Source organism: Hemibagrus wyckioides, linkage group LG22, assembly GCF_019097595.1.
Source record: "Hemibagrus wyckioides isolate EC202008001 linkage group LG22, SWU_Hwy_1.0, whole genome shotgun sequence".
NCBI lineage: Eukaryota > Metazoa > Chordata > Actinopteri > Siluriformes > Bagridae > Hemibagrus > Hemibagrus wyckioides.
In genome coordinates, this window is record NC_080731.1 from 4,703,359 (window position 1) to 4,726,981 (window position 23,623).

General features: G+C 40.8%; 1 protein-coding gene across 2 annotated transcripts; it reads right to left on the reverse strand.

Moving 5' to 3' along the window:
* Nucleotides 1-871: 871 nt before the first annotated feature.
* On the reverse strand, nt 872-21,842 carry fbxw8 (F-box and WD repeat domain containing 8). 2 transcript variants are annotated; one of them, XM_058375600.1, is made up of 11 exons: nt 21,306-21,842; nt 19,104-19,208; nt 18,318-18,482; nt 18,133-18,221; nt 17,547-17,704; nt 17,270-17,466; nt 16,734-16,967; nt 8,521-8,648; nt 4,002-4,175; nt 3,078-3,194; nt 874-1,395 (listed from the first exon to the last, which is right to left on the reverse strand). In XM_058375600.1, the coding sequence occupies exons 1-11, from the start codon at nt 21,699-21,701 to the stop codon at nt 1,227-1,229; spliced, it is 1,932 nt and encodes a 643-aa protein (XP_058231583.1). In that variant the 5' UTR covers nt 21,702-21,842; the 3' UTR covers nt 874-1,226. The 2 variants fall into 2 exon arrangements, with proteins under 2 accessions (XP_058231586.1, XP_058231583.1); XM_058375603.1 differs by lacking the exon at nt 19,104-19,208 and having other exon boundaries at nt 872-1,395.
* Between the last annotated feature and the right edge of the window lie 1,781 nt (nt 21,843-23,623).

Below are 23,623 nucleotides of genomic sequence, written 5' to 3' on the forward strand. Positions count from 1 at the left end.
TCACACGCAATGTGACATAACCATGACATCATGTAGCTAGGGTTTATACAGAGCCATCACTTTAACTGTGCTGATTTGCTGTGTGTGTGTGTATCTGCGTGTGTGTCTGTCTATGTCTATATGTGTGTGTGTGTGTGTGTATGTGTGTCTCTGTGTATGTGTGTGTATCTGCGTGTGTGTCTGTCTATGTCTATGTCTATGTGTGTGTGTCTATGTGTGTGTGTCTCTGTGTATGTGTGTGTATCTGCGTGTGTGTCTGTCTATGTCTATGTGTGTGTGTGTATGTGTGTCTCTGTGTATGTGTGTGTATCTGCGTGTGTGTCTGTCTATGTCTATGTGTGTGTGTGTGTGTGTCTCTGTGTATGTGTATGTATTTGCGTGTGTGTCTGTCTATGTGTGTGTGTGTGTGTCTCTGTGTATGTGTATGTATTTGCGTGTGTGTCTGTCTGTGTGTGTGTGTGTGTCTCTGTGTATGTGTATGTATTTGCGTGTGTGTCTGTCTATGTGTGTGTGTGTGTGTCTCTGTGTATGTGTATGTATTTGCGTGTGTGTCTGTCTATGTGTGTGTGTGTGTGTCTCTGTGTATGTGTATGTATTTGCGTGTGTGTCTGTCTATGTGTGTGTGTGTGTGTGTATGTATTTGCATGTGTGTCTGTCTATGTCTATGTCTATGTGTGTGTGTGTGTGTGTGTGTTTTCCAGAACTGAGCAGCTACAATTCTTCTCTCATTACAGTTCCCCACCCATGTTAATGAGTGTGTGAGCTCTCTTTAAAACTAAACTAAATGTTCAGGGTGTGAACGGCGTAACCCTTCATCCAGCCCTGTTCTCCAGATGACTGGTGTTTACAGACCTGCCATTAAAGGGAAATAAGAGCTCCAGTGTAAATGTTTAATCAGCAATGAAGCGATATACAAAATGAGATTTTAAACCAATTCTTCTCTTATTTTCCTTAATCATAATTAAGCAAAGTGACTGATACTGTAATTAAATAAATATATAAAGCGAATTTAAATCATGACTGTAATTCAGGGAAATATAACCATTAACACTCCACAGAGAGAGGATTCCAAAATATAATACAAAATCCTCATATCAATAAAATGAATGAACACATCATGTCAAGACGGACGTTTTTTTTAAAAAGTCTAGAGGTATTTACATTGTACAAAGTCTGATTTTAAACAAAGAGCAAAACTATAGAATCTTGCCCAGGTGCATTGTGGGTCAGAGACCCGGGCTGTGAGGCTCGGCGAGCGTGTCGTAAGGCATAGCCAGGCCGATGTTGTAGTTGTAGCCACTGGTCTCGGTGTAGTCGGACCTGCAGATGGGCAGCACGTGGTCCTGGGAGGAGGAATCTACGGAGAAATCGTAGTAGCAGATCGCCCCCCGGTGTCTGCATGCAGAATAACAGGGTTAACGTGACACCTGACTCACAGGTAAGGGTTAGAAAAAACTTGATCAGAAATCAACAAGAAGAGAGAGAGAGAGAGAGAGAGAGAGAGAGAGAGAGAGAGAGAGAGAGAGAGAGAGAGAGAGAGAGACAGACAGAGAAAGAGAAAGAGTGACACACAGAGAGAGAGAGACAGAGAGAGAGAGAGAGAGAGAGAGAGAGAGAGAGACAGACAGAAAGAGTGACACACAGAGAGAGAGAGACAGAGAGAGAGAGTGAGTGAGAGAGAGAGAGAGAAAGACAGAGAGAGAGAGTGAGTGAGAGAGAGAGAGAGAGAGAGACAGAGAGAGTGAGAGAGACAGACAGAGAGAGTGAGAGATAGACAGAGAGAGACAGAGAGAGTGAGTGAGAGAGACAGAGAGAGAGTGAGAGATAGACAGAGAGAGAGAGAGACAGAGAGAGTGAGAGAGAGAGACAGAGAGAGAGAGAGACAGAGAGAGTGAGAGAGAGAGACAGAGAGAGACAGAGTGAGTGAGAGAGAGAGAGAGAGAGTGAGAGAGACAGACAGAGAGAGTGAGAGAGAGAGACAGAGAGAGAGAGAGAGAGACAGAGAGAGTGAGAGAGAGAGACAGAGAGATAGACAGAGAGAGTGAGAGAGAGACAGAGAGAGAGTGAGAGATAGACAGAGAGAGTGAGAGAGAGAGACAGAGAGTGAGAGAGAGAGACAGAGAGAGAGTGAGAGAGAGTCTATATTCACAAAATTATGCTCAACTTAACATTGACTTCCTTTCTTTGTCTTATTTATTATATTCTATTTTTTAATATTCTATTATATTTTTTTTCTTTTCCTATCTTTATATATTTATTTATTTATGTATTTATTGATTCATTCATATTTATTTATTTATCCTAGACAATACATATCCATTAGTATACATAATGTAATTTTTTATGATCATATTATTTTTACATTTCCCAGTTCATTTATTTATTTATTTATTTTATTTATTCATTTACTCATATGTAGACAATGCATAGCAATTATTGGATATTTGTATTTTTATCAATTTATAAAGTGTATTTTAGCAATATTTTTTATTTTTTATATTATTTTATTTTTCACAATTAATTGTATTTTTTACTTTTCCTATCATTTCCCATTTTTATTTATTTATTTTGTTCGCCCGTTTGTTTGTTTGTATATATACATAGCTATCAGTAATGATCATCTGTTTCTTATTAATTATATTTTCATTATGTATTTCCAATTATTTATTTATTTATTAATTCATTCCATCATTTGTAGACATTACACAGCCATTAATGGATACAAAAAAATGTGTTTTTTTTTTATTATTTTATTTATAATATTATTTATAATATTCATTTTCATTTTATTTTTTTCCTTTTTCCCTTTATCCTGTCTGAGGTGTGTCCTGTACATTTAGAACACAAATAATAATAATAATAATAATAATAATAATAATAATAATGATTATTATTATTATTATTATTATTATTATTATTATTATTATTATTATTATTATTATTATTATAGTGAGACAGACCTCCATTAGCCTGGTCACAATGGGAGTGAGCAGATTTAGTAGTGAAAAACAATCTGTGTAGTAATGTTTTGTGCAGCAGCTCGTGATGGTAGTGATTGTTATTCTGTCTGTAGTTACCTGCGGTGAGCAGTGAGGTCATCGTCTGTGATACACGCACCACGTGGGTTCTTTTCATCTGGGATGTTGGCCGTCACCAGGGTGCTGCTGTTAAACCGTATGTGACGAACTGGGTGCCTACACACACACACACACACACAATACAGCTCTGCTTACAGAATTCATATTAATGCCAGGCAACAAATCACCTTATGGTTTCTCCGTCATGTCTCACTCCACAGTGGTGCTTAATATGAAGCTCATATGAAAGTAGACACTCAGAGCTTTAAGAATTTGTAGTGTTTTCTAAGTATTTCTGTTTTTCTCTAGTCTCATAGGGGTAATATATTCATAGAAAAGTTCCACACGAATGTTTCATCAAAATAAATGTTGATATCTGTCCTTTGAGATGTTTATAAGTGTCTAAAATTTAAAAGTCTACCACTCATAAGAGTTTCTGTGCCTGTATATGACGAAGCATTACACTATAAACTGTTACGTTAGTCTCGTATCAGGCAGCAGATGGAGATCCAACTGATGATAGTGATTACAGACACTACAGACACTATACAGACTCTAAGCATTTTATCATGACCGTAAAAGTGTTAAAGATTTTCCTTTATGAAACACAGACACTGTCTGCTCCGGCTGTTATCTTTCGTTACTAGGGTCCGTCACTAGAGCCGAAGCAGGACGAGTGTGAATACAAGAGAAAGGGGCGGTGGTAGCTCAAGTGGTTAAGGCTCTGGGTCACTGACTGGAAGATCAGGGTTCAAGCCTCAGCACCGCCAAGCTGCCATTGTTGGGGCCCTTGAGTAAGGCCCCTAACCCACCCTGCTCCAGGGATGCTGTATCATGGCTGACCCTGCGCTCTGACCCCAACCCCCAAGTATGTCAGAGGTTTAATTCTTAACTTTTCGTAACAGCGAATCAAATTTCTCGTACCTGTTGTGCATCTCCCAGAGTTTGGCCCCCATCCTCATCTCCCACACGCAGACCAGTCCCTCGCCGCCGCCGCTCACAATCTTCCAATCATCCGCTCGGACCGCGGTCACTCCCAGGTGATGTGCGTACAGCGAGACGACCGAGGAACCGGACCGCAGGTCGAACACTCGCACCCTGAGCCGGAGCAAAATCGTCAACAAGCACAAAGACGGAGGGTTATCAATTACTGCGGAGACTTTCAATTAATTTTGAGGGGAAAAAAAAAAAGGTTCAGAGAGTCAGTCCGCTCTTAATTTTCAAACCTACAACAAAGTGTCTTTGTTGAAGATTGAATTACTGGCAGGAAGCCAAAGCAAACATAATAAGTGACTAAGAAAAAAATAAAAAAAAGGCACAAAGGATTTGGAAACCATCTGTGGCCACTGTTGCTTAATGGTAGCGAAAGCAGCCAAGAGATAACCGCACATGGACACGCTCCTAATCACCGAAATCTAATTACGCTCAGACGAGTAAACGCTTTATTCACTGGTCAGGAGAAAAGAGAGCCTTTGACGTATGTTTAAATATGGAGAAGACACGGCATGAACGTGGACGTGGTGCGGACATGTCGCGCCCGCTCCATTCGTCTGATGGAGACGCTCTTTGTCTAGCGCCGGTGAGGGAGTGAAATTCAGACCCTGGCACTTCCTAACTTCCATTAATCTGGAGCTGGAACGCGAGGTGACTTCAGTGAGCTGTCGAGGAACACGTTTCCTTCGATAAATCAGAAGCACGGCTTTCCAACAGGTCCTGTGCCAGAGACTCGCGAGAGGAACGACACGCCGTGGACGGCTTGTTCCTGATTATTGCTCATGTCGTATTCTACTGTTTCTACAAAGAAATAATAAAGCATCGGTTATTTTCCTGTCTTTTTCTCTCTGCCTCAAGATTCAGATTTGCTCCGATTTTAGACATTTGATCAGTGATAATTATTTATTTTTAAGTAACCCAATTCAATATTGCTATTTAAAATGAATTACTTTTATTACATCTTTATTTCCTCTGTTTTTCTGCTGCTTCCCCTGTTCTGGTTTATTGGCCTTTACTCTTTGTAACGCAACTGGAGCAGCAGTTAACTAAATAAATAAAATGTTTTTATTATTATTATTATTTTGTTGTGATTTTCATTGTTGTGGCTGTTGGTATAATGGTTGTCGTTGTGGTGGTGGTTGGTGTTGAGGTTGTGGTTGGTTTTGAGGTTGTTGGTTAGGTCGTGGTTGTTCTGGACGATGTGGTTGTTGTTGTGGTTGTTGTTAAGGTAAGGTTGAGGTTGTTGGTGGTGTTACGGATGTTGTCATTGTTGAGGTTGGTGTTGAGGTTGTTGGAGTGGTTGTGGAGGTTGTTGGTGGTGTCGTGGTTGTTGTTGCTGGTGGTGTTGTGGTTGAGGTTGTTAGAGGTGTTGTGTTTGGTGTTGGTTGGTGTAAAGGTATGGTTGTGGTTGTTGTGGATGCTGTGGTTGGTGTTGAGATTGTTGGTGGTGTTATGGTTGTTGTCATTGTTGTGGTTAGTGTTTAGGTTGTTGAGGTTGATAGTGAGGTTGTTGGTGAAGTTGTGGTTGGTGTTGAGGTTGTTGGTTAAGTTGTAGTTGTGGATGTTGTTGAGGTTGTTGGTTAAGTTGTAGTTGTGGATGTTGTTGAGGTTGTTTGTGGTGTTATGGTTGTTGTCATTGTTGTGGTTAGTGTTTAGGTTGTTGAGGTTGATAGTGAGGTTGTTGGTGAAGTTGTGGTTGGTGTTGAGGTTGTTGGTTAAGTTGTAGTTGTGGATGTTGTTGAGGTTGTTGGTTAAGTTGTAGTTGTGGATGTTGTTGAGGTTGTTTGTGGTGTTATGGTTGTTGTCATTGTTGTGGTTAGTGTTTAGGTTGTTGAGGTTGATAGTGAGGTTGTTGGTGAAGTTGTGGTTGGTGTTGAGGTTGTTGGTTAAGTTGTAGTTGTGGATGTTGTTGAGGTTGTTGGTTAAGTTGTAGTTGTGGATGTTGTTGAGGTTGTTTGTGGTGTTATGGTTGTTGTCATTGTTGTGGTTGGTGTTGAGGTTGTTGGGGATGTTGAGGTTATTGGTGGTGTTGTGGTTGTTGTAGTTGTCGTGGATGTTGTTGAGGTTGTTTGTGGTGTTATGGTTGCTGTCATTGTCGTGGATGTTGTTGAGGTTGTTTGTGGTGTTATGGTTGCTGTCATTGTTGTGGTTGGTGTTGAGGTTGTTGGGGGATGTTGAGGTTATGGTGGTGTTGTGGTTGTTGTAGTTGTCGTGGATGTTGTTGAGGTTGTTTGTGGTGTTATGGTTGCTGTCATTGTTGTGGTTGGTGTTGAGGTTGTTTGTGGTGTTATGGTTGCTGTCATTGTTGTGGTTGGTGTTGAGGTTGTTTGTGGTGTTATGGTTGCTGTCATTGTTGTGGTTGGTGTTGAGGTTGTTTGTGGTGTTATGGTTGTTGTCATTGTTGTGGTTGGTGTTGAGGTTGTTTGTGGTGTTATGGTTGCTGTCATTGTTGTGGTTGGTGTTGAGGTTGTTTGTGGTGTTATGGTTGTTGTCATTGTTGTGGTTGGTGTTGAGGTTGTTTGTGGTGTTATGGTTGTTGTCATTGTTGTGGTTGGTGTTGAGGTTGTTTGTGGTGTTATGGTTGTTGTCATTGTTGTGGTTGGTGTTGAGGTTGTTGGGGTTGTTGAGGTTATTGGTGGTGTTGTGGTTGTCGTTGTGGTTGTTGGTGGTGTTGTGGTTGTCGTGGTTGATGTTATATTTGATGTTGAGGTTGTTGTTGTGATTGTTGGTATTATGGTTGTTGTTGCTGCAGTTGTTGTCATTGTTATTGTGGTTTTTGGTATTATGGTTGTTTTGGTTGCTGTTGAGCTTGGGAGTGGTTTTGAGAGATCAGTTACTAAATGCACAATATGCACAAAAATATTACAGTGAAAACTCTCTCTCTCTCTCTCTCTGTCTCTAATGAACTGGATTGAGGGATGAATGCACGGACCAGGCCCTGGCCTTCAGCCACTCTAATGGCCACCCAGACCTCAATTTCCTCCTTTTCCGCTCTGGGGGTTTGGACAGAGACAGTCAGTCTCTGGCGCACTCACACACATCATTTTGTTGAGCTGCTCCTCATAGAGACAGACAAAAGGTAAGAGCCTCTTCCCCTCTCTCTTTCTTCTCTCTCGCTCTCTTTCTTCTCTCTCTTTTTCTTTCTTCTCTCTCTCTGCTTATTGCAGATGTGCGGATCGAGAAAGCGCTCTAAGGATGCGGTGATGATTAAAAGGGGCCACAGCTGGACCCCGCAACATGAGGCCCTCAACCCTTGGCTGTGTACTTAGTGCCCGAGTGAAAACGCAGCAGGAGTTTATCTACAAAGGCTCGGCAAGCTTTTCTTTACTTGCCAAATAGTGCTTCCGCTGTCCAGGCACGAGTGCGACTGAAAGCCTCTTTACTTGGCACAGCAGCTCGTACTTGGTGAAGCAGGTTCCAGATGTGTTTAGGGGCTTATTTTTTTGTGAAGGATTCACGGCCGATACGCTCTCTCTCTCTCTCTCTCGCTCTCTCTCTAGTTCTTTGTCTACTTAATCAATCTCCTCCAGGTGATGAGACTCAGATAATGCCACCGTCCTTTTATCTGCAGCGTTTTCAGCTGCTCTACCTCCAGTACTTAACGATAAGTGTCTGGGCTTTTCAAATCCTTTTTGCTTCCAAAAAAAAAAAAAATAAATAAAAAAATAAATAAATAAATAATGAAAAATAAAAAAAAGGAACATTGACTAGATGGAAGCTTGAGCTTCAAAGATTTAGAGGGAAAAAAAAACATGGTATAAAAATTTCTTATAAAAAATTACATTATAAAAAAGTTAAAAAAAAACCCAAACAATTAATATTTTAATGAATTATTTGTTTTTATTGGTTTAATAGGAATTGTTTATTTTTACCTTTTATGATATGTAATATGTATGAAATAATAATAATAAAATAATGTATAATGTAAATAAAAAAAGGTAGAAAAAAATAGAAATTGCTCAAATATAGTACAAATATATTACAAATTTATATATAATAATAATTATTATTATTATTAACTTCAAATTAAATTATATTAATTTTAAACACTACCTCAATAATAATAATAATAATAATAATAATAATAATAAATAAATAAATTGAGGTTTAAAGGCAATATTATCAGAAATTTTTACATTTTTAAATCCATTCAGATGTCAAACTCAATTTGTGCTGTTGCTTTGGTCAGACTCAGGTGTTAGGAACACAAAAGACTCCACTCCCCGCTGCAGGACTCGGGTTATGCTAATACGTGTACTATAAGAGGTTTATCCATTACGGCCGATAAAACAATTCACAGCAGCTCTGTGTGTAAATGAGAACGCTGCTGCTAGCTTATTCATCCCAGCTTGTTTAGTCACTTGAAGCTTTCAGGTTGCCAAAGAGATAACAGAAGTGTGAGTGTGTGTGTGTGTGTGTGTGTGTGGGCACGTGTGTGTATGCGACATACCGCCTGTCTTTGTTCCCACACACCAGTAGATGAAGGAGCTCATCTCTCAGGCTGATGCAGGTGAAGTCTCCAGCCGAGTTCCCCAACACCAGCTCGGCTTGCCCGGTCTCCAGACTGTACATCCGAATCTGAGGATGGAGGAAGAGGCTGCATGGTGAGGACCGAGGGAGATGTGAGAAAGGTGTGATCGGAGACTGGAGAGTATCTGATGGTGGCGGCTTTCCAACTCTGGCACCTGTTTGAGCTCCAGAGACCTCACGCTTACGTTCGACAACCGACTGGTTCCTCTCAACACGGATCTGCGCCCTCTCAAACTCTAGCTATATACACATCAAGTGATTTCAATTGTTATCTCATGTTTTTCTTTTTTATGTGTTTAATCATCCAAAATGAAGCCATTTGTCAAGTAATATATAATTTTTAATAATTATATAATATTTATTATTATATAATATATATTTATATATATATATAATATATTATATAATATATATTTATATATATATAATATAATTATTAATATTATGTCATTTATTCAAGACAATTAGGCAAGCTGTTATACACTTGAATAATTTTTTTTACCACAGCAATAACTTTTTATTTAATAAAAGACCTATTTCTTGTTTTTTTTATCCATTTATATTTACATTAACTTAAAATTACAATGCATTTCCACCATACTGTTGATCAACAGATATTCCCTAATCTGTTCTTGACATTTCTAAGACAAATATACAAGATAATAATAAATTAAGCAAAATTCTTTATCCTTAGGCTTTCCTTACGGAATAAATAAATCAAAGATCAGATTTACGTCTGTCATTTAGATCATTCTGACACTAGAGACTCCTTCCAGGACAGTAAGTAATCACCTGCCATGTTCCTGGAGCTCTCTAGCCTCTCCCTAGCTCTCTAAAGTTCGTTTCCGGTCATAGTTCAACCTTTCTAATCCAACCTCGAGTCATCAAATAGATCTCTGAGAACAAGGCTGATGATTACAGCTTTAATTCTACTTAATATCCTGTAATTTAATTTTTTTTAATAGTGACTATACAAGCGGTTGTTGCCTCAGTGTGAATGTCTCAGAAATGGCTTGCCAAACCGTTTGCTACAAAAAAAATTGTTGAATAAAACAAATCCGAGGCTGACAGCTGGATGAAAAGGAGCTCCAACTAGCTGGCAACATGGCTGCTCCAAAATTGGCAAATTGATGGTTGCAGCTACCAGCTAAACACTGCAAAGGGGAGGGGGGGGATGAAGGAGAATCGCCAAATTGGATGTGAATAATTGAACCGACAGATAAAGAAATCAAACAAAAGCAAGGACAGAGAGAGAGAGAGAGAGAGAGAGAGAGAGAGAGGGAGAGGATGCATGATGTAAGTTTTGAGAAGGTGCCAGATGTTTAGTGGCACCAGGACGGGCCAGACACTCTTAATTGAGCGCCGCCCTCCAGTGAGCCAAAACCTCAGCAAGATGTGAAACATGACAAGTGAATGGATTTGAGGAAAGGGAAAAAAAAATCGGCGGGGTATCGGCGGGTTGCTTTCGGTTAGATGGAAAACATTGTGCCTTTGATTTAAAAATGCAGAAGCAGGACCGAGTTCATGGCTCAGGGTCGATGGAATGGAGACCAGCAATTGGTAAAAATAAAGGCAAAGATTGCATTTTATGCAGATTATTACATAAATTATATGAAGACTCGTTAAGAAATTGTGCAATTAAGTGTTTTAGGGTGGATGAGGCTTGTGTGCCACGTGGCACTGAACTAAGGTGTAGACTATTCCTTTGTAGCCGAACCTACAAAAGACACACAGACATGGATTGTATGGTCATTCATTCATTTTTACTAAAGATTCACAAACAAAGCATGTAATTAATTCGCTCACGAGTGTTCCAGGGGATTGCTTCACTGTGGATGAATTACACCTCGTAATCAAGCTTAATTAGGTCCGGATTTATTTGATTGTTCTTATGCCTCCTTAGGTTTGAAATGCAGGTCTGGCAGTGAAGCTCATGAATAAGTTCCTCTGAAGCTCTCAATTTCAGCACCTACTGGTACAATACGATACTCCGCTTTCAAAAGACAGACTGCCTGCTAAATGTGAAAGTGGCGCCTCAGGGTATGCCAGCACGTGGTAAGTGCATGGTGTGAGTGTGTGTGTGTGTGTTTTCCAGACACTTCATGTGTGTAAGAGTTCCAGATACACAACATGGTTCATACACACTTGCAGAAAAACCTGGAAGACACCCCGAACCTGTAGTATAGCTGACAAAGAAAAAAAACATAATAAAAAATAAAATAAAACTAATATCATAAGAAATGTAATGAGTAATGTAATTCAGTTGTGCGTCAAGCAAAAGTTAAGAAAAATAGTAATGCTAATATTAAAAAGACTCCTGGCTTTTACTGGCTTAGAATCCTTCACTGAAATAAAGTCAACATAAAAGTACAAGTAACCACAACAGAAGCTAATCCATCCTTTCCCCTTCGGTGAATTGGATTTTTCTTGACGTCAATTGTGTTCCTGTTTGGTTTGCTAGCTGCTTTAAGCAACCATGTTGTCATAGCAATGGGTCGGAAAATCAAAATGCCACGACTACACCAGGTTAGCGTCTCTGAAAACGTTGAAGCTGGTTTCACACTAGCCGTTTTCCTCCTCAAAGACCAACACGCCATCATGTAATCCTATAGGAAGGATTGGACTGGATTCATAGCGAGATTCCTAGCAGCTACAGTCAACTGTAAGTTGAGGGTTAAGAGCCTTGCTCAAGGGTCCAGCATTGGTAGCTTGGCAATGCTAGGATTTCTTCTGAGCTCTATTCTCAACATCTTAACCACTGAACTACCATTGCACCAATATTCAAAAGACATATTGAACAGGATCTTGCAAGCCAGGGATGTCCAATCTCATCCCAAAGTTGTTTTATCTGTTTGAGGTCAGGACTCATACATGTGCATGAATGTAATATGGAGTTGACCCGCCCTTTGCAGCTATAACAGCTTCAACTCTTCTGGGAAGGCTTTCCACAAGGTTTAGGAGTGTGTTTATGGGAATTTTTGACCATTCCTCTAGAAGCGCATTTGTGAGGTCAGGCACTGATGCTGGACGAGAAGGTCTAGCTCGCAGTCTCCACTCTAATTCATCCCAAAAGTGTTCTATCAGGTTGAGGTCAGAACTCTGTGCAGGCCAGTCAAGTTCCTCCACACCAAACTCACTTATCCATGTCTTTATGGACCTTACTTTGTGCACTGGTGCACAGTCATGTTGGGAGCATGAAATTGTCCAAAATGTCTTGGTATGAAGCTGAAGCATTAAGAGTTCCTTCCACTGGAACTAAGGGGCCGAGCCCAACCCCTGAAAAACAACACCTGAGTTCACTGATTTGGAGGGTGTCCCAAAACGTTTGGCAATGTAGTGTATTTGCCAAATGGTTCATTATCAATACCATGCCAACATCTAGGTTATAAAGGCATACATTTTTCCAATGTTACAATACTAAAGCAAAGACACTTTTGAAAGTGTGAATTTTTTCACCGACGACGGAGTGAACTCTGGCTGCCTCCTTCCTTTCATTAACAAGTTTTAATGAGTCATATGCCTGCTCGTTAAGGAACACAGAAACACCTCGGATCTGCCAGTGTGTGTGCTGGCAACTCTAACTTCCCCTTTGCGCAGCATGAAAACCCCGTCAACACATAACGACGATGGCAGACATGACAATGACATGCAGGCAGAAAAGGTGCTAATCATGAATTGGCAAAACGGAGGGATGTCGTGGATCAGTGGAGAACAGAAACAAGACTAACAATGCCTGCAGTGAGCTATGATCTTTGCCTGATTGAAAGGTACAGTTTGTAATCTAGACTCTGAACTCTTTCATTCCAGGCACTTCCTAAACTTCCGGTTCATTCTTTCTTTCAAGGAATTGATATTGTCAAGTCCTTAATTTTTACCACAACAACAATAGAGGAATACTGAAGTCTCACATGTCAGTATTAGCACCAGTCCTTAGTAAAGCGCTAAGATTTCTGCTAAAATGATTCATATTAATCAAATAAAACCCAGGCCAGATGAATTAAAGTAGAATTTGAAAGGAATTTGATCCGGATGAAAAGTCTTCCAGGGTTTAGAGTGGAATCCTTAATCCATTACTTAATACAAGGGTCTTCAATTTTAACTGCAAAGGACAAGTGTGGCTTCAGGTTTGTATTCCTGCCAAACAGGACCCAAAGCTTGTGTTTAGCCAGGTAAGCTTGAATTTCAACTGACCATTAGTCATGATTCCTGTTTGGTTGGAATGTAAATCTGTAGCTACACCAGCCCTTTGCAGATAAAAACAAAAGGCCATTGGACCAGGCAATGGACCAGGTGATGTCTAGGTGACCAGGCAGGAAATTGGCCAGGAGATCAACCAGGCAAAGGTCCAGGTGCTGGGCCAGTGGATTGGCCACGTGACCAGCCAGGAAATGTCTAGGTGAAAGGCCAAGCCGTAGGGCCAGTTGAAAGGACCAGGCGATGGGCCAGGTAATTAGCCAGGGAACGGGCCAGGCTATGGCACAGGAAAAGGGCCAGGTCACCAGCTAGGGGATGTGCCAGGTGAAAGACCAGGTGATGGGGCAAGACAAAAGGGGGCCAAGCAATGTGCCAGGCAACTGGCCAGTGCACGGTTTCCCAATTCCAGTCACAGGGGGCCTGTAGTCCACCACAGTCTGGTGATCTCTCTACTAGAGAATATTTGATTTAACTCACCAGTTAATTACCAGACTCAATAGGTGTGGTCTAGCAGGTAAGACCCAGTCACTCTTTAAAAGACGTACTTGTACTGCCAGTCAAAGTAAGAAAACAAGTATGGTTTATTATAGTACTGCTTGAAGTGTGACAGAGATATACAATGTTTTCTGTAAGTGCATGGCTGCAGGCTAAGTCTGCATTGTTTTGCTCTGTATTCTACCACATTATAGCAGGTCTATGAGGTTAAATGTGGACTATGGTATAACCATTTCAGGAGACCACAGGTTAATTGGAAGTACGTTAATTACTTAATTTAGTGGAAGTACGAAACGTCTACAAGATCATCTTGTGCATGTGAGAGAAGCCAAGCCAGTCTATATTGCATACTGGTTATATAGTAGTTAATTCTAACAAGAGCCTGAATTTCATTGCCAAACCTGTAATGCAGCCATTGTCAGTTCTGCTTGTTTCCGTGGTTTTCATCTTTGCAGCTCAGCGGGGTTCAGGATGAGCTATCTGCTTGGCCCCTCACCTCAAAAATGGTCCATTTCTGGCTCTGAGAAACTACAGTTGAGCACAATGTGTAATTTTTGCAGTATGAAGTGCAGTACTCTTGTATTTTAAGAGGCTCAGTCTGAACTCTCAGCCGGTTGTTAAGATGATTTTGTTCACTTTGGGAGTTCACCTTGCACTGAAGTCACGTCAATAACAAAGACACGTGGTTCAATTTCACCCCCCCTAACCGGCAGGAATAGTGAGAATCAATTCGAATGAAGCAATCCATCACGCAGTACAGAGTTTTCTACAGCAGTCATCATAGCGGTACTTCTTTATGTCTGTACCTTTCTGCTCTTTGTCTCGTACACATACCAAACCTTAGGTACACCTTATAGAGCCTTTTTACCTGCCTGTAACTACAGATGTCCTCCAAATCTGCCCATGAATTCTTCCCATTTCTCCTGCTGTAATGAGTGTACTTTTTTACATTACAAGCACTTTCAATAACATCCTACACTTTGAATTGACTTGGCCTTATTGTCATTGCTAGCCTTATTAGCATCACTCACTGCCACTGCACCCTCTGCTAGTTGTGGTTAGTGGTAGCTCAAGTGGTTAAAGCTCAGCACTGCCAAGGTGTTGGACCCCTGAGCAAGACCCTTAACCTTTCTGCTCTAGGGGTGCTGTATCATGGCCGACCCTGTGCTTCCAAAAGTTGGGATATGCAAGAATACTGTGCTGTAATTTATATGTGACAATAATAAAGGCTTCTTTCTCTAGTAGTTATCTTTGTAAACTTGTACTGTGTTGTTGCTCGGTAGCAACACTTACCTCATATTTTCTCCACTAGGTCAGGTACTTCCTTAGCCATAACGTTTCACTGCTTAACGTCTAACCCAGGGGACCCAACCACCAGGCCACAGACCAGTACCGGGCCGTGGATCATTTGGTACCGGGCCGCAAAGAAACAATAAACTTATGATTTTATATATACAACTTAAAATTATATTAATTTTATTTTTGAAAAATTGCCATTTCCAACCGCGCCATGACACCGGACCATGGTTCAAAAAAGGTTGGAGACCCCTGGTCTAACCAACCCGAAAGCATGGGTGCTAACCTAACAGGGTTAAGTACCTATTGTACCTTACAATTACTTATTGTTGAATCCTCATTGGTTGCTTCCCCATACCTCACTGAATCTCTAAATAGGAATCCCTGGCTTGCAAGGTTCCATGTATTTTCACTAGTTTTTTACCTTCTGATCTACTTCACAATCTTCAGCGGTATAATACAAATTAAAAACAAACAAGAAGTGGTTGCAGAGATTCTTCACAAGAAAGCACTGAAGGTAAAAATCCAAGCTAAAAATTATTCAGTGTTCTGCCTCTCGGAGCAAAAAAATCAGTTTGAGGGGGTGACATATTCCTCCCCTGACATCATTTAGCTGGAACAGGGCTTTGAGAAATTGTTCTGTCACTCACAGATTCGGCGTTTGCTTCTCTGTGGTTTTGAAGCCCGTCTCGCTAATGAGAGTGTTTAAATGGCGGTGATGTCAGTGGGGAAGCAGAGCCAAGCTATTGTCTGATACAGAGGGACACCATCTGCACACATCCATCATGCACTCATCTAATTACTATCAACAGTCACTCTGTTTCACACTTCACTCCGGTCGTTCCTCCAAGAGCTGGACCTGAGCTCAGGTGAGGGTTTCGAAAGACCAAACAGGTGTTATTTATTTTTTTTAAACACCTTGCACCTTGAAGCTGAAGTCTCAAGTGACAAACAGTTTATTTTAAAAGCTATACACATCGGACCAGAGTACTGCTCCGCTCTTTAACATGATGAATACAGTGACTGACGTTGCCTAAACTCTAACAAGTCCCCCAGGTCTCGCTGGTAATGTAACATATCGGTCTCTGATGTGTCTCGGTCGTAGACTAGACAAATAAAGCTTCGTCTCTCTGTGCTGTCAGGACTAAAAACAAACAGAAGTCTCACAGGTGAAACTCTGGGACCAGGAGTTTGTACTAATTAGGTAAGTGGTCCTAAAGGAGAAGACCTATTTCTGAAAAGACCCCAAATGGACCATACCTGTTCATAACACATGAGCTCTGGGAGCGAGGACACACACACAGTATCAAGAAATGTCATTTAACAAGGTTAATTAAGAGCATAAAGATTATAACAAGACCTTATAGAGGGGGTTAATGTAGGAAAAAAATCTGAATTTTAACTAGAAATGTCATGAAGTTTCATTTCGGCGGACAAAATAGATTTCATTTAACCTACAAAAACATAAAAAGTGAGAGTATTTCTGTTTCTTTCTTTTTATGTTTCATGGGAATGAGAAAGCAACAACCAGGGTAACAAAACAATGCATCAGATGGGCAATGGTACAAATTTTCTACTGTAAATAAATAAAGAAATAAACATAAATCAAAGCATTTAATTTCAAGCTAGTTTAAAACAAATCGTCAATCTACTACACACATGCCACTGTTCTGTCCACAGCATGTGGTTCTGTCCTTTATGTTGCTAAGCAACCAAAGCATAAGAAGCCGTGGATTGAAGCCTGATGACAACGGACAATTTCTGATCTCCGACTGATGGGGGGGGAAAGAAAAAACAAAGGAAAGCAGATTTAAATCAAAACTCCTCCTTGGGGAGTCAAGAAAATCTCCTAAACGCCTAAATTCTGCAAATGACGTTATGTAAACGTGGCTGATCACATGGTCAACGATAACGATAGAGTACTTTTCAATCATTCAACATAGTGTGTGTGTGTGCAGTAATTCTAATTAGACATGTTTGTTCTCAAAGACTAGCATTGCGATGATAATTAACACTACACACGGTGCAGGATTTTGACCACAATAGATCTTATTGACTGATCACACTGACTATGACATGGGCATGAATCTCAGATCCCCCAATCACGACACATACGAGTCTACCCCGAGTACATGTGAACCCACTGACCTTGTTCCCTCCATCATTCATGCCCCAGCCGCAGCTCTTCACCCCCACGGCAGCTCGGCACGCGCTCACGTCCAGGCAGGTAACAGGCTGTCCGTATACTGAGTGAAGCACTCGGGCTCCTTCCTCCTCATCTTCCTCTCTCTTATTTGGATCCAGCAGATACACGCTTTCACCAGCCCAGGCTGAAACCAGTGGGCTCTCCCGCTTTCCTGGAACCACTAACACACCGTCCACCTAAACATCCAGACAAATAAAGTGACCTTCCTATTTTTCCAAAGCTGACTGCTTTAGTAGGTGGGTTTATTTCACCCTAATTACACAATTCTTAAACCTGTAGCATCAGAATCTTTTCTAGAATTTTCTCCACACAATAACACAGTACTAACTTATTTCTCAGCCATTTGACAACACTAATAATAAAATGTACAACGTGTTATTATTAATTAATAAATGGTTTATTTATTCATGAATAAAACACAGATCGTGATTGTGTTAGACCTCTGACGTGGATTTATTTCCTTCTAGGTGGCACTTACAGGTTTAGCCAACTGGGTGAGACACACGGTCCTCCAGTAGCCCCGATCATCCGGCGTGTCCACTCGCACCTCCGACCCAGACGCAGAGGTCACGACCGGAAGGTCTGCGCTCATGTCGAGGGCACAAACCTGCTGCAGGTGCTGATAGTGATGGATGGGCTCTGCACCGGATTCAGTGCTCCAAACCTCCACGCACCCTAAACATTCGGACATATTTTAGACAAGCGCCGTGATGACTGAACCACGCTGACTAAAATCAAACTCTCGAACCTCTCACCATTCTCATAGGCAGCGCAGGCGACAGTATCGGTGACTCGTACCAGATTAACGTGAGGCGGCGAGGTCTCGGCTCTGATGCTGTGGCCAGGCTGGAGATTCAGAGCCCCCGAGTCCCAGTGGAGAGTGTCCCAGAGTCTCACGTCACCCGAGGTATACCTGGGGAAATGGCTAAAATTAGAAACGCTGAGCACAACATGTATTTTTGTAGAGTCAGAGCGTAGCAACGTAAATGGGGTGACATTTTTTTTGAAGGATGACTGAACAAGCTGTCGACAAAACCTGCAGGACAAAAAAAACATTCATTAACATGCGCGATGCACATCCTGAATCCTTAGCATGCTGATATCCTGGAGTTCCATTGACATTTTCTGTCGGTATAAAGAAATCCAGTCAGGTGATAAAATCAGTCAGGACACTGTCGGGTTTCTGTGTCTCGAGTATCATGGCTCTGTGTCTTCCTGCTGTTGCGCATGGAGCCGAGAAAGGGAAAGGGTGTGAGCCCTCTGCTGGACAAACAATTCATAACAATTCTCTCCACAATAACACTGGTACAGAGATAAAACTGTGTGTGAACGGACACTCACCCAGCAATGACCAGTCTGTCACAGGAACTGACATCACACAACACTTTTCCCAGTTCATACTGCAGATGGCTGATGGACCCGACTCGATTCTGTAGGACGCAGAACAGTACAAAAAAAACCCTATAAACTCTATTTCATCATGAAATCCAGTCCTTTCTCTCATCACCTCTGCTCTAGCTACTCACCTTCCAGTTGTACTTGACAGTTTTCTCAGTGTTGACGCAGTCCCTCAGCGTGCTTTTCCAGCAGGGCGAGTCGGAGACGCTGGCTCCTCGGTGATACCCCTCCTGAAGGAACAGCCTGTACCACAGGACCTCGTCCTCCGCTAACACTCTCCATGACTTACTCACCTGACGCACAGGAAACAGCCAGATTCAAGTAAACTACAGATGGGTTCAGGTACCGAATGATCTCCAGTTGGGGGTTAATAAAGTACTCCTCCAGCAAATTATATTGCATCACTGCTGAATTCTTGAACCTTGCATGTGGAATGTGTGAGATTAGTGGTTAAGGTGTTGGACCGATCAAAAGGTTCTAAGTTCAAATCCCAGGTCCAACAAGCGGCCAGTGCTGGGCCGCTGAGCAAGGCCCTTAACCCTTAATTTCTCGGTTATAAATAAATTGTAAGTGGCTCTGGAGAACAGTGTCTGTGAAATGACGTAAACGTGATTGATGATTCGTTTTCTAGAACCTCAGCTCGCCTGCAGAATGCTAGTTTTACACTAATGCGATTGTTCTAATAGGTTATTATTTTGCACATGCTGTAATAACTGTCTTCGAGGCATCTGAAGGTGCAATGGGTGACGTTTAGAAAAACTACAGCTGCATTGATTGGTTCTGCTGATAATTCACATGGTCTGAAACCGGACTGCGGAGACTACAGAGTATGATATTATGCGAAACTGCATATTATCTTGAATAAAAATAAATAAATTAAAAAAGTCACCAGTGATTAAAACACAACTGATTACCTGAGCACATCGTCCCAGTTCAGTTTTGTTGAGGAACTGGAAAATCTTTAGGGCCAGTTCATATGGCAGGTCAATGTCGAAGAAGGGGATTTCATTCACCTCGTTCTAAATGAGAGAGAGAGAGAGAGAATAGATAATAATATAATATAATATATAATACTATATTTAACGGAAATGCATCACTGAAAAATTTCCTTCGATTAAACCTGATTTTTTAAATCTTACTTACATTATCCATGTGAAAACTGATCAGATCTATCTTTATAACCATGAATCTTGGTCCTATTATATTTTGAGGAGTCGTGTAATCTTAGAACCTGCATATTTATGTTTTTTTATTTTATTTTATTTTATTTGGAGTTTGCTACTTAATAATAATAATAATAATATTTATTTATTATTACGTGTACACGTCTGCAACATTTCTGCAATTCTGAGCTGTGTGTGTGCTCGTGTGTGTATGTGTGTATTGAATTGTTAAAGTTCTTGCATTAGATGTCCTATCATACCTGTGTTATACTGAAAAGCTCAATAAAAATAATTATTTTAAAAAAATACAAAAAGCTGATATTATAATAAGCTGACCCATATATATTTAATTATAATAAAGCTAATTATAATATATTTATTTTAATTATAATTATAATAAAGAATTATATAAATATAATATTAATAACTTTAATTTCTTATCCAACAGCAAATAAATAAATAATGAATAACAAAATAAATAAATAAATCATAAAAATAAAAATAATACAAATTAATAAAAAAATTAATAAAAAATTACTTTGTAATTCAGACAAAAAAATTTTAAATCCCTTTCACGGCTAAACCCTTTCACCGATATGTAAGCCCCGTCTCAGCAGTGACACTGCAGGCATCCTTTCTCCTTTTCACTTTAAAGGCTGTGTGAAGATCAGGACACTTATATACATCTATCTATCTGTCCATCCATCCATCCATCTTCTTTAAAAGTAAAAATGGCTTGAAAGGGGAGAAATGGTGCTTCTCTAGATTGTTATTGATTTCTGAATTTTTAGACATCTTTTTAGTAAATACACTACAAATCAAAAGTTTTGGCACCCTGTATTTACATTTTTGGTTAATGTCAAAAATTGGGTTCACTTACAGAGGGGAGAAAACTGAGCATTTATTTATTTAAATTCTAGCTATAACTAGAAGTAGCTGTAGTGGATTAAATGTAATCAGAACCAGCTATTATGTGCTTTAAAGAATTCCTAAAAAATTCAAATGTGATTCCCCAGATCCCCCAGCCTTTAACTGAAACGAATTTCACACCGTGTCTTAAACTAATATTTAGTTGTTGTTTTATTGTTAGACACTTAAAACTGTCACTAGGTGTGAATGACATGCCGTGTCACCTGCCTACTCATCAAGCCTCGTTCTTCCAAACCCTCCTCTCCAGATCTTCTCATCTGATCTTTGTCGCTTCCTTTCAGCTCTGCACCACACAAGGCTTTAAAGTGGTTCCTTCAAATCTGTAGAACACACTGTCCATCTCCAAAGCTGTACCTCCTTTCACTATTGATTACAAATAAATAAACAAACCAAAAAAAGCTAGCCTTATTGTGGTCTTTACGTTATACTTTACTATCCGTATTATGATGTAAGTTAAAAACATGCAGTTTGTATTGATTATTTATTATTACATTATTATTACAACACAACTTTTTGAAAGGGTTGATTACGGAGTTTTATTACGAGATAGATTTATATTCTGCTTCTGAAAGTGTTCTTTGGGACCTGGATAAGGGCTTATCAATAAACTTACTATTATAACGATGATCTTCTTCTTTCGGCTTTTCCCTTCAGGGGTGGCCACAGCGAATCATCTCTCTCCACCTATCCCTATCTTCTGCATCCTCAACACTTGCTTCATATCCTCATTTATTCCATCCATATACCTGCTCTTTGGCCTTCCTCCTGCCTGGCAGCTCCATGTCTATCATTCTCCTACCAATATACTCACTCTACCTATGTCCAAACCATCTTAATCTGGCCTTCGTCCGCCAAACGTCCAACATGAGCCGTCCCTCTGATGTACTCGTTCCTAATCTTGTCCAACCTTGTCACTCCCAAAGAGAACCTCAACATCTTATTATAATGATGATGATGCTGATGATGGTTATTATTCTTATTAGTAGTATTATCAGGGGTTTTTTCCCCATGTCTTTAACTTACCAAATCCTGAATAAACTGGTCGATGAGTGGGAGGTGAGGTCTCCTCTGAGTCTGTGGAGCAGAGCTGATCTGCTGCTGGTCATCTCCCCGTTCACAGCGCCGCTTCCTCCGCATTCTCTCCTCCTCCATCCTGGCCAGCAGGGGGCTACTCCTTCCATCCAGCAAACCCTCTGCGATGGACACGTACTGAGGCTGGTCATTACAACCCTCCTCAAGACATTTTGAGCCTTCAACATCTCGGCGTTTCCTCCCAGATCCCCCAGCATGATTAATCCCATCCGCTTGGCTGCAGTGTCCGAAATACCCGACAGCACTGTCGTTGTTTAACCGAGTCTTTTTCTCCAGTTCCTGTTTCCACCGCTTTCGAAAATCCGAGAGCTCATCCTCGCCCTCCATTTCATATTAAACCGCTATCTTCTGTTTAATCCGAAACATTTATCGCCCGGTTTTGAACCGTTTCTTGACTGCAGATCTGAAGCAAAACAAACTTCCCGGTCCGACCGCGTAATAGTCTCGGCTGGATTATGCGTTGTTACGTTAAATGGTTCCGGGTGATCTACGATCACAACAAACTGTTCACTAAATCGTGGACTACAGTTTTAACTCTTCTGGGAAGGCTTTCCCACGAGATTGTTTTGACCATTCCTCAGTAGAAGCACATTTGTGTGGTCAGGCACTGATGTTGGATGAGAAGGTCTGCCTCACAGTCTCCACTCTAATTCATCCCAAAGGTGTTCTATCAGGTTGAGGTCAGGACTCTGTGAAGTTCCTCCACACCAAACTCACTCATTCATGTCTTTATGGACCTTGCTTTGGTCACTGGTGTGCAGTCATGTTGGAACATCCCCAAACTGTTCCCACAAAGTTGGGAGCATGAAATTGTCCAAAATGTCTTGGTATGAAGCTGAAGCAATAAGAGTTCCTTTCATTGGAACTAAGGGGCCGAGTCCAACCCCTGAAAAACAACACCTGAATTCAATGATTTGGAGGGGTGTCCCAAAACTTTTGGCAATAGAGTGTATATTCTTAATGTATCACCTGTGAAGCATGAACAATAAGTATTCACTTGTGTGATCAACAACAGACATGCTTTCTTGCTTGCTTTTAGAGCTCACAGACTTATTTCTACATGTATATTTGTTGTTAAAGTCACTCTTGCATCTGCACCTCTATCTGACCTTCCTACCTCAAACTGCGAGTTTTGCATTGGTCACTATATGTACAGTTAATGTTTCCATCTGCACTGACCAGTGCATTGGTAATTTAATTTCGTGCACTGGTTCACTTTTTATACATGAACTATACATACATAATGCATACATAATACTGAACTATTACACAGTGGTGTTTGTACACAGATCAGGCATAACATTATAAGCACTGAGAGATGAAGTGTATAACACTGATGATCTCCTCATCATGGCACCTGTTAGTGGGTGGGATATATTAGGCAGCAAGTGAACATTTTGTCCTCAAAGTTGAAGTTAGAAGCAGGAAAAATGGACAAGTGTAAGGATTTGAGCGAGTTTGTCGAAGGGCCAGATTGTGATGGCTAGACCACTGGATCAGAGCATCTCCAAAACTGCAGCTCTTGTGGGGTGTTCCCGGTCTGCAGTGGTCAGTATCTATCAAAAGTGGTCCAAGGAAGGAACAGTGGTGAACCGGCGACAGGGTCATGGACGGTCAAGGCTCATTGATGCACGTGGGGAGTGAAGGCTGGCCCGTGTGATCCGATCCAACAGACGAGCTACTGTTGCTCAAAGTGCTGAAGAAGTTAATGCTGGTTCTGAGAGAAAGGGGTCAGAATACACAGTGCAGGACAGGCAGCAAAAGGGGGACCTACACAATATTAGGCAGGTGGTCATAATGTTATGCCTGAGTGGTGTATATATATATATTTATCTATACACCTAAGCAAATTCCTTGGACATGTAAAACCCACAGACTACTAAAATCCCTCTAACGCCCTCTGGCTTTGTTGATGTGACTAAATCTCTATTTGGCTTTGATACTGTAAGTGGAAGAAAAGAAGTGTGTATGTGTAGATATATAAAACCGAATTACTAGTCAAGGCTGCACCTGGCCAAAATAAAAGGAATACCCTACAAGCAACTTGGTCTATAGAAAGATCCCCCCTGCACTGCGCTTGTTCAGCTGGAGATGATTTTGCAGGTGGACATGTGGGTGAGGAAGTGTACATGAACCTCAGAGTAATGACCTCTCTCAGAGATCTGTTATCTCAGGCGCAGACTATGAGTGAGGGGACTTGAAGAGTTAACTATTACCGCTCTCTTTTGGGAGTAGATGATGTAAACCCT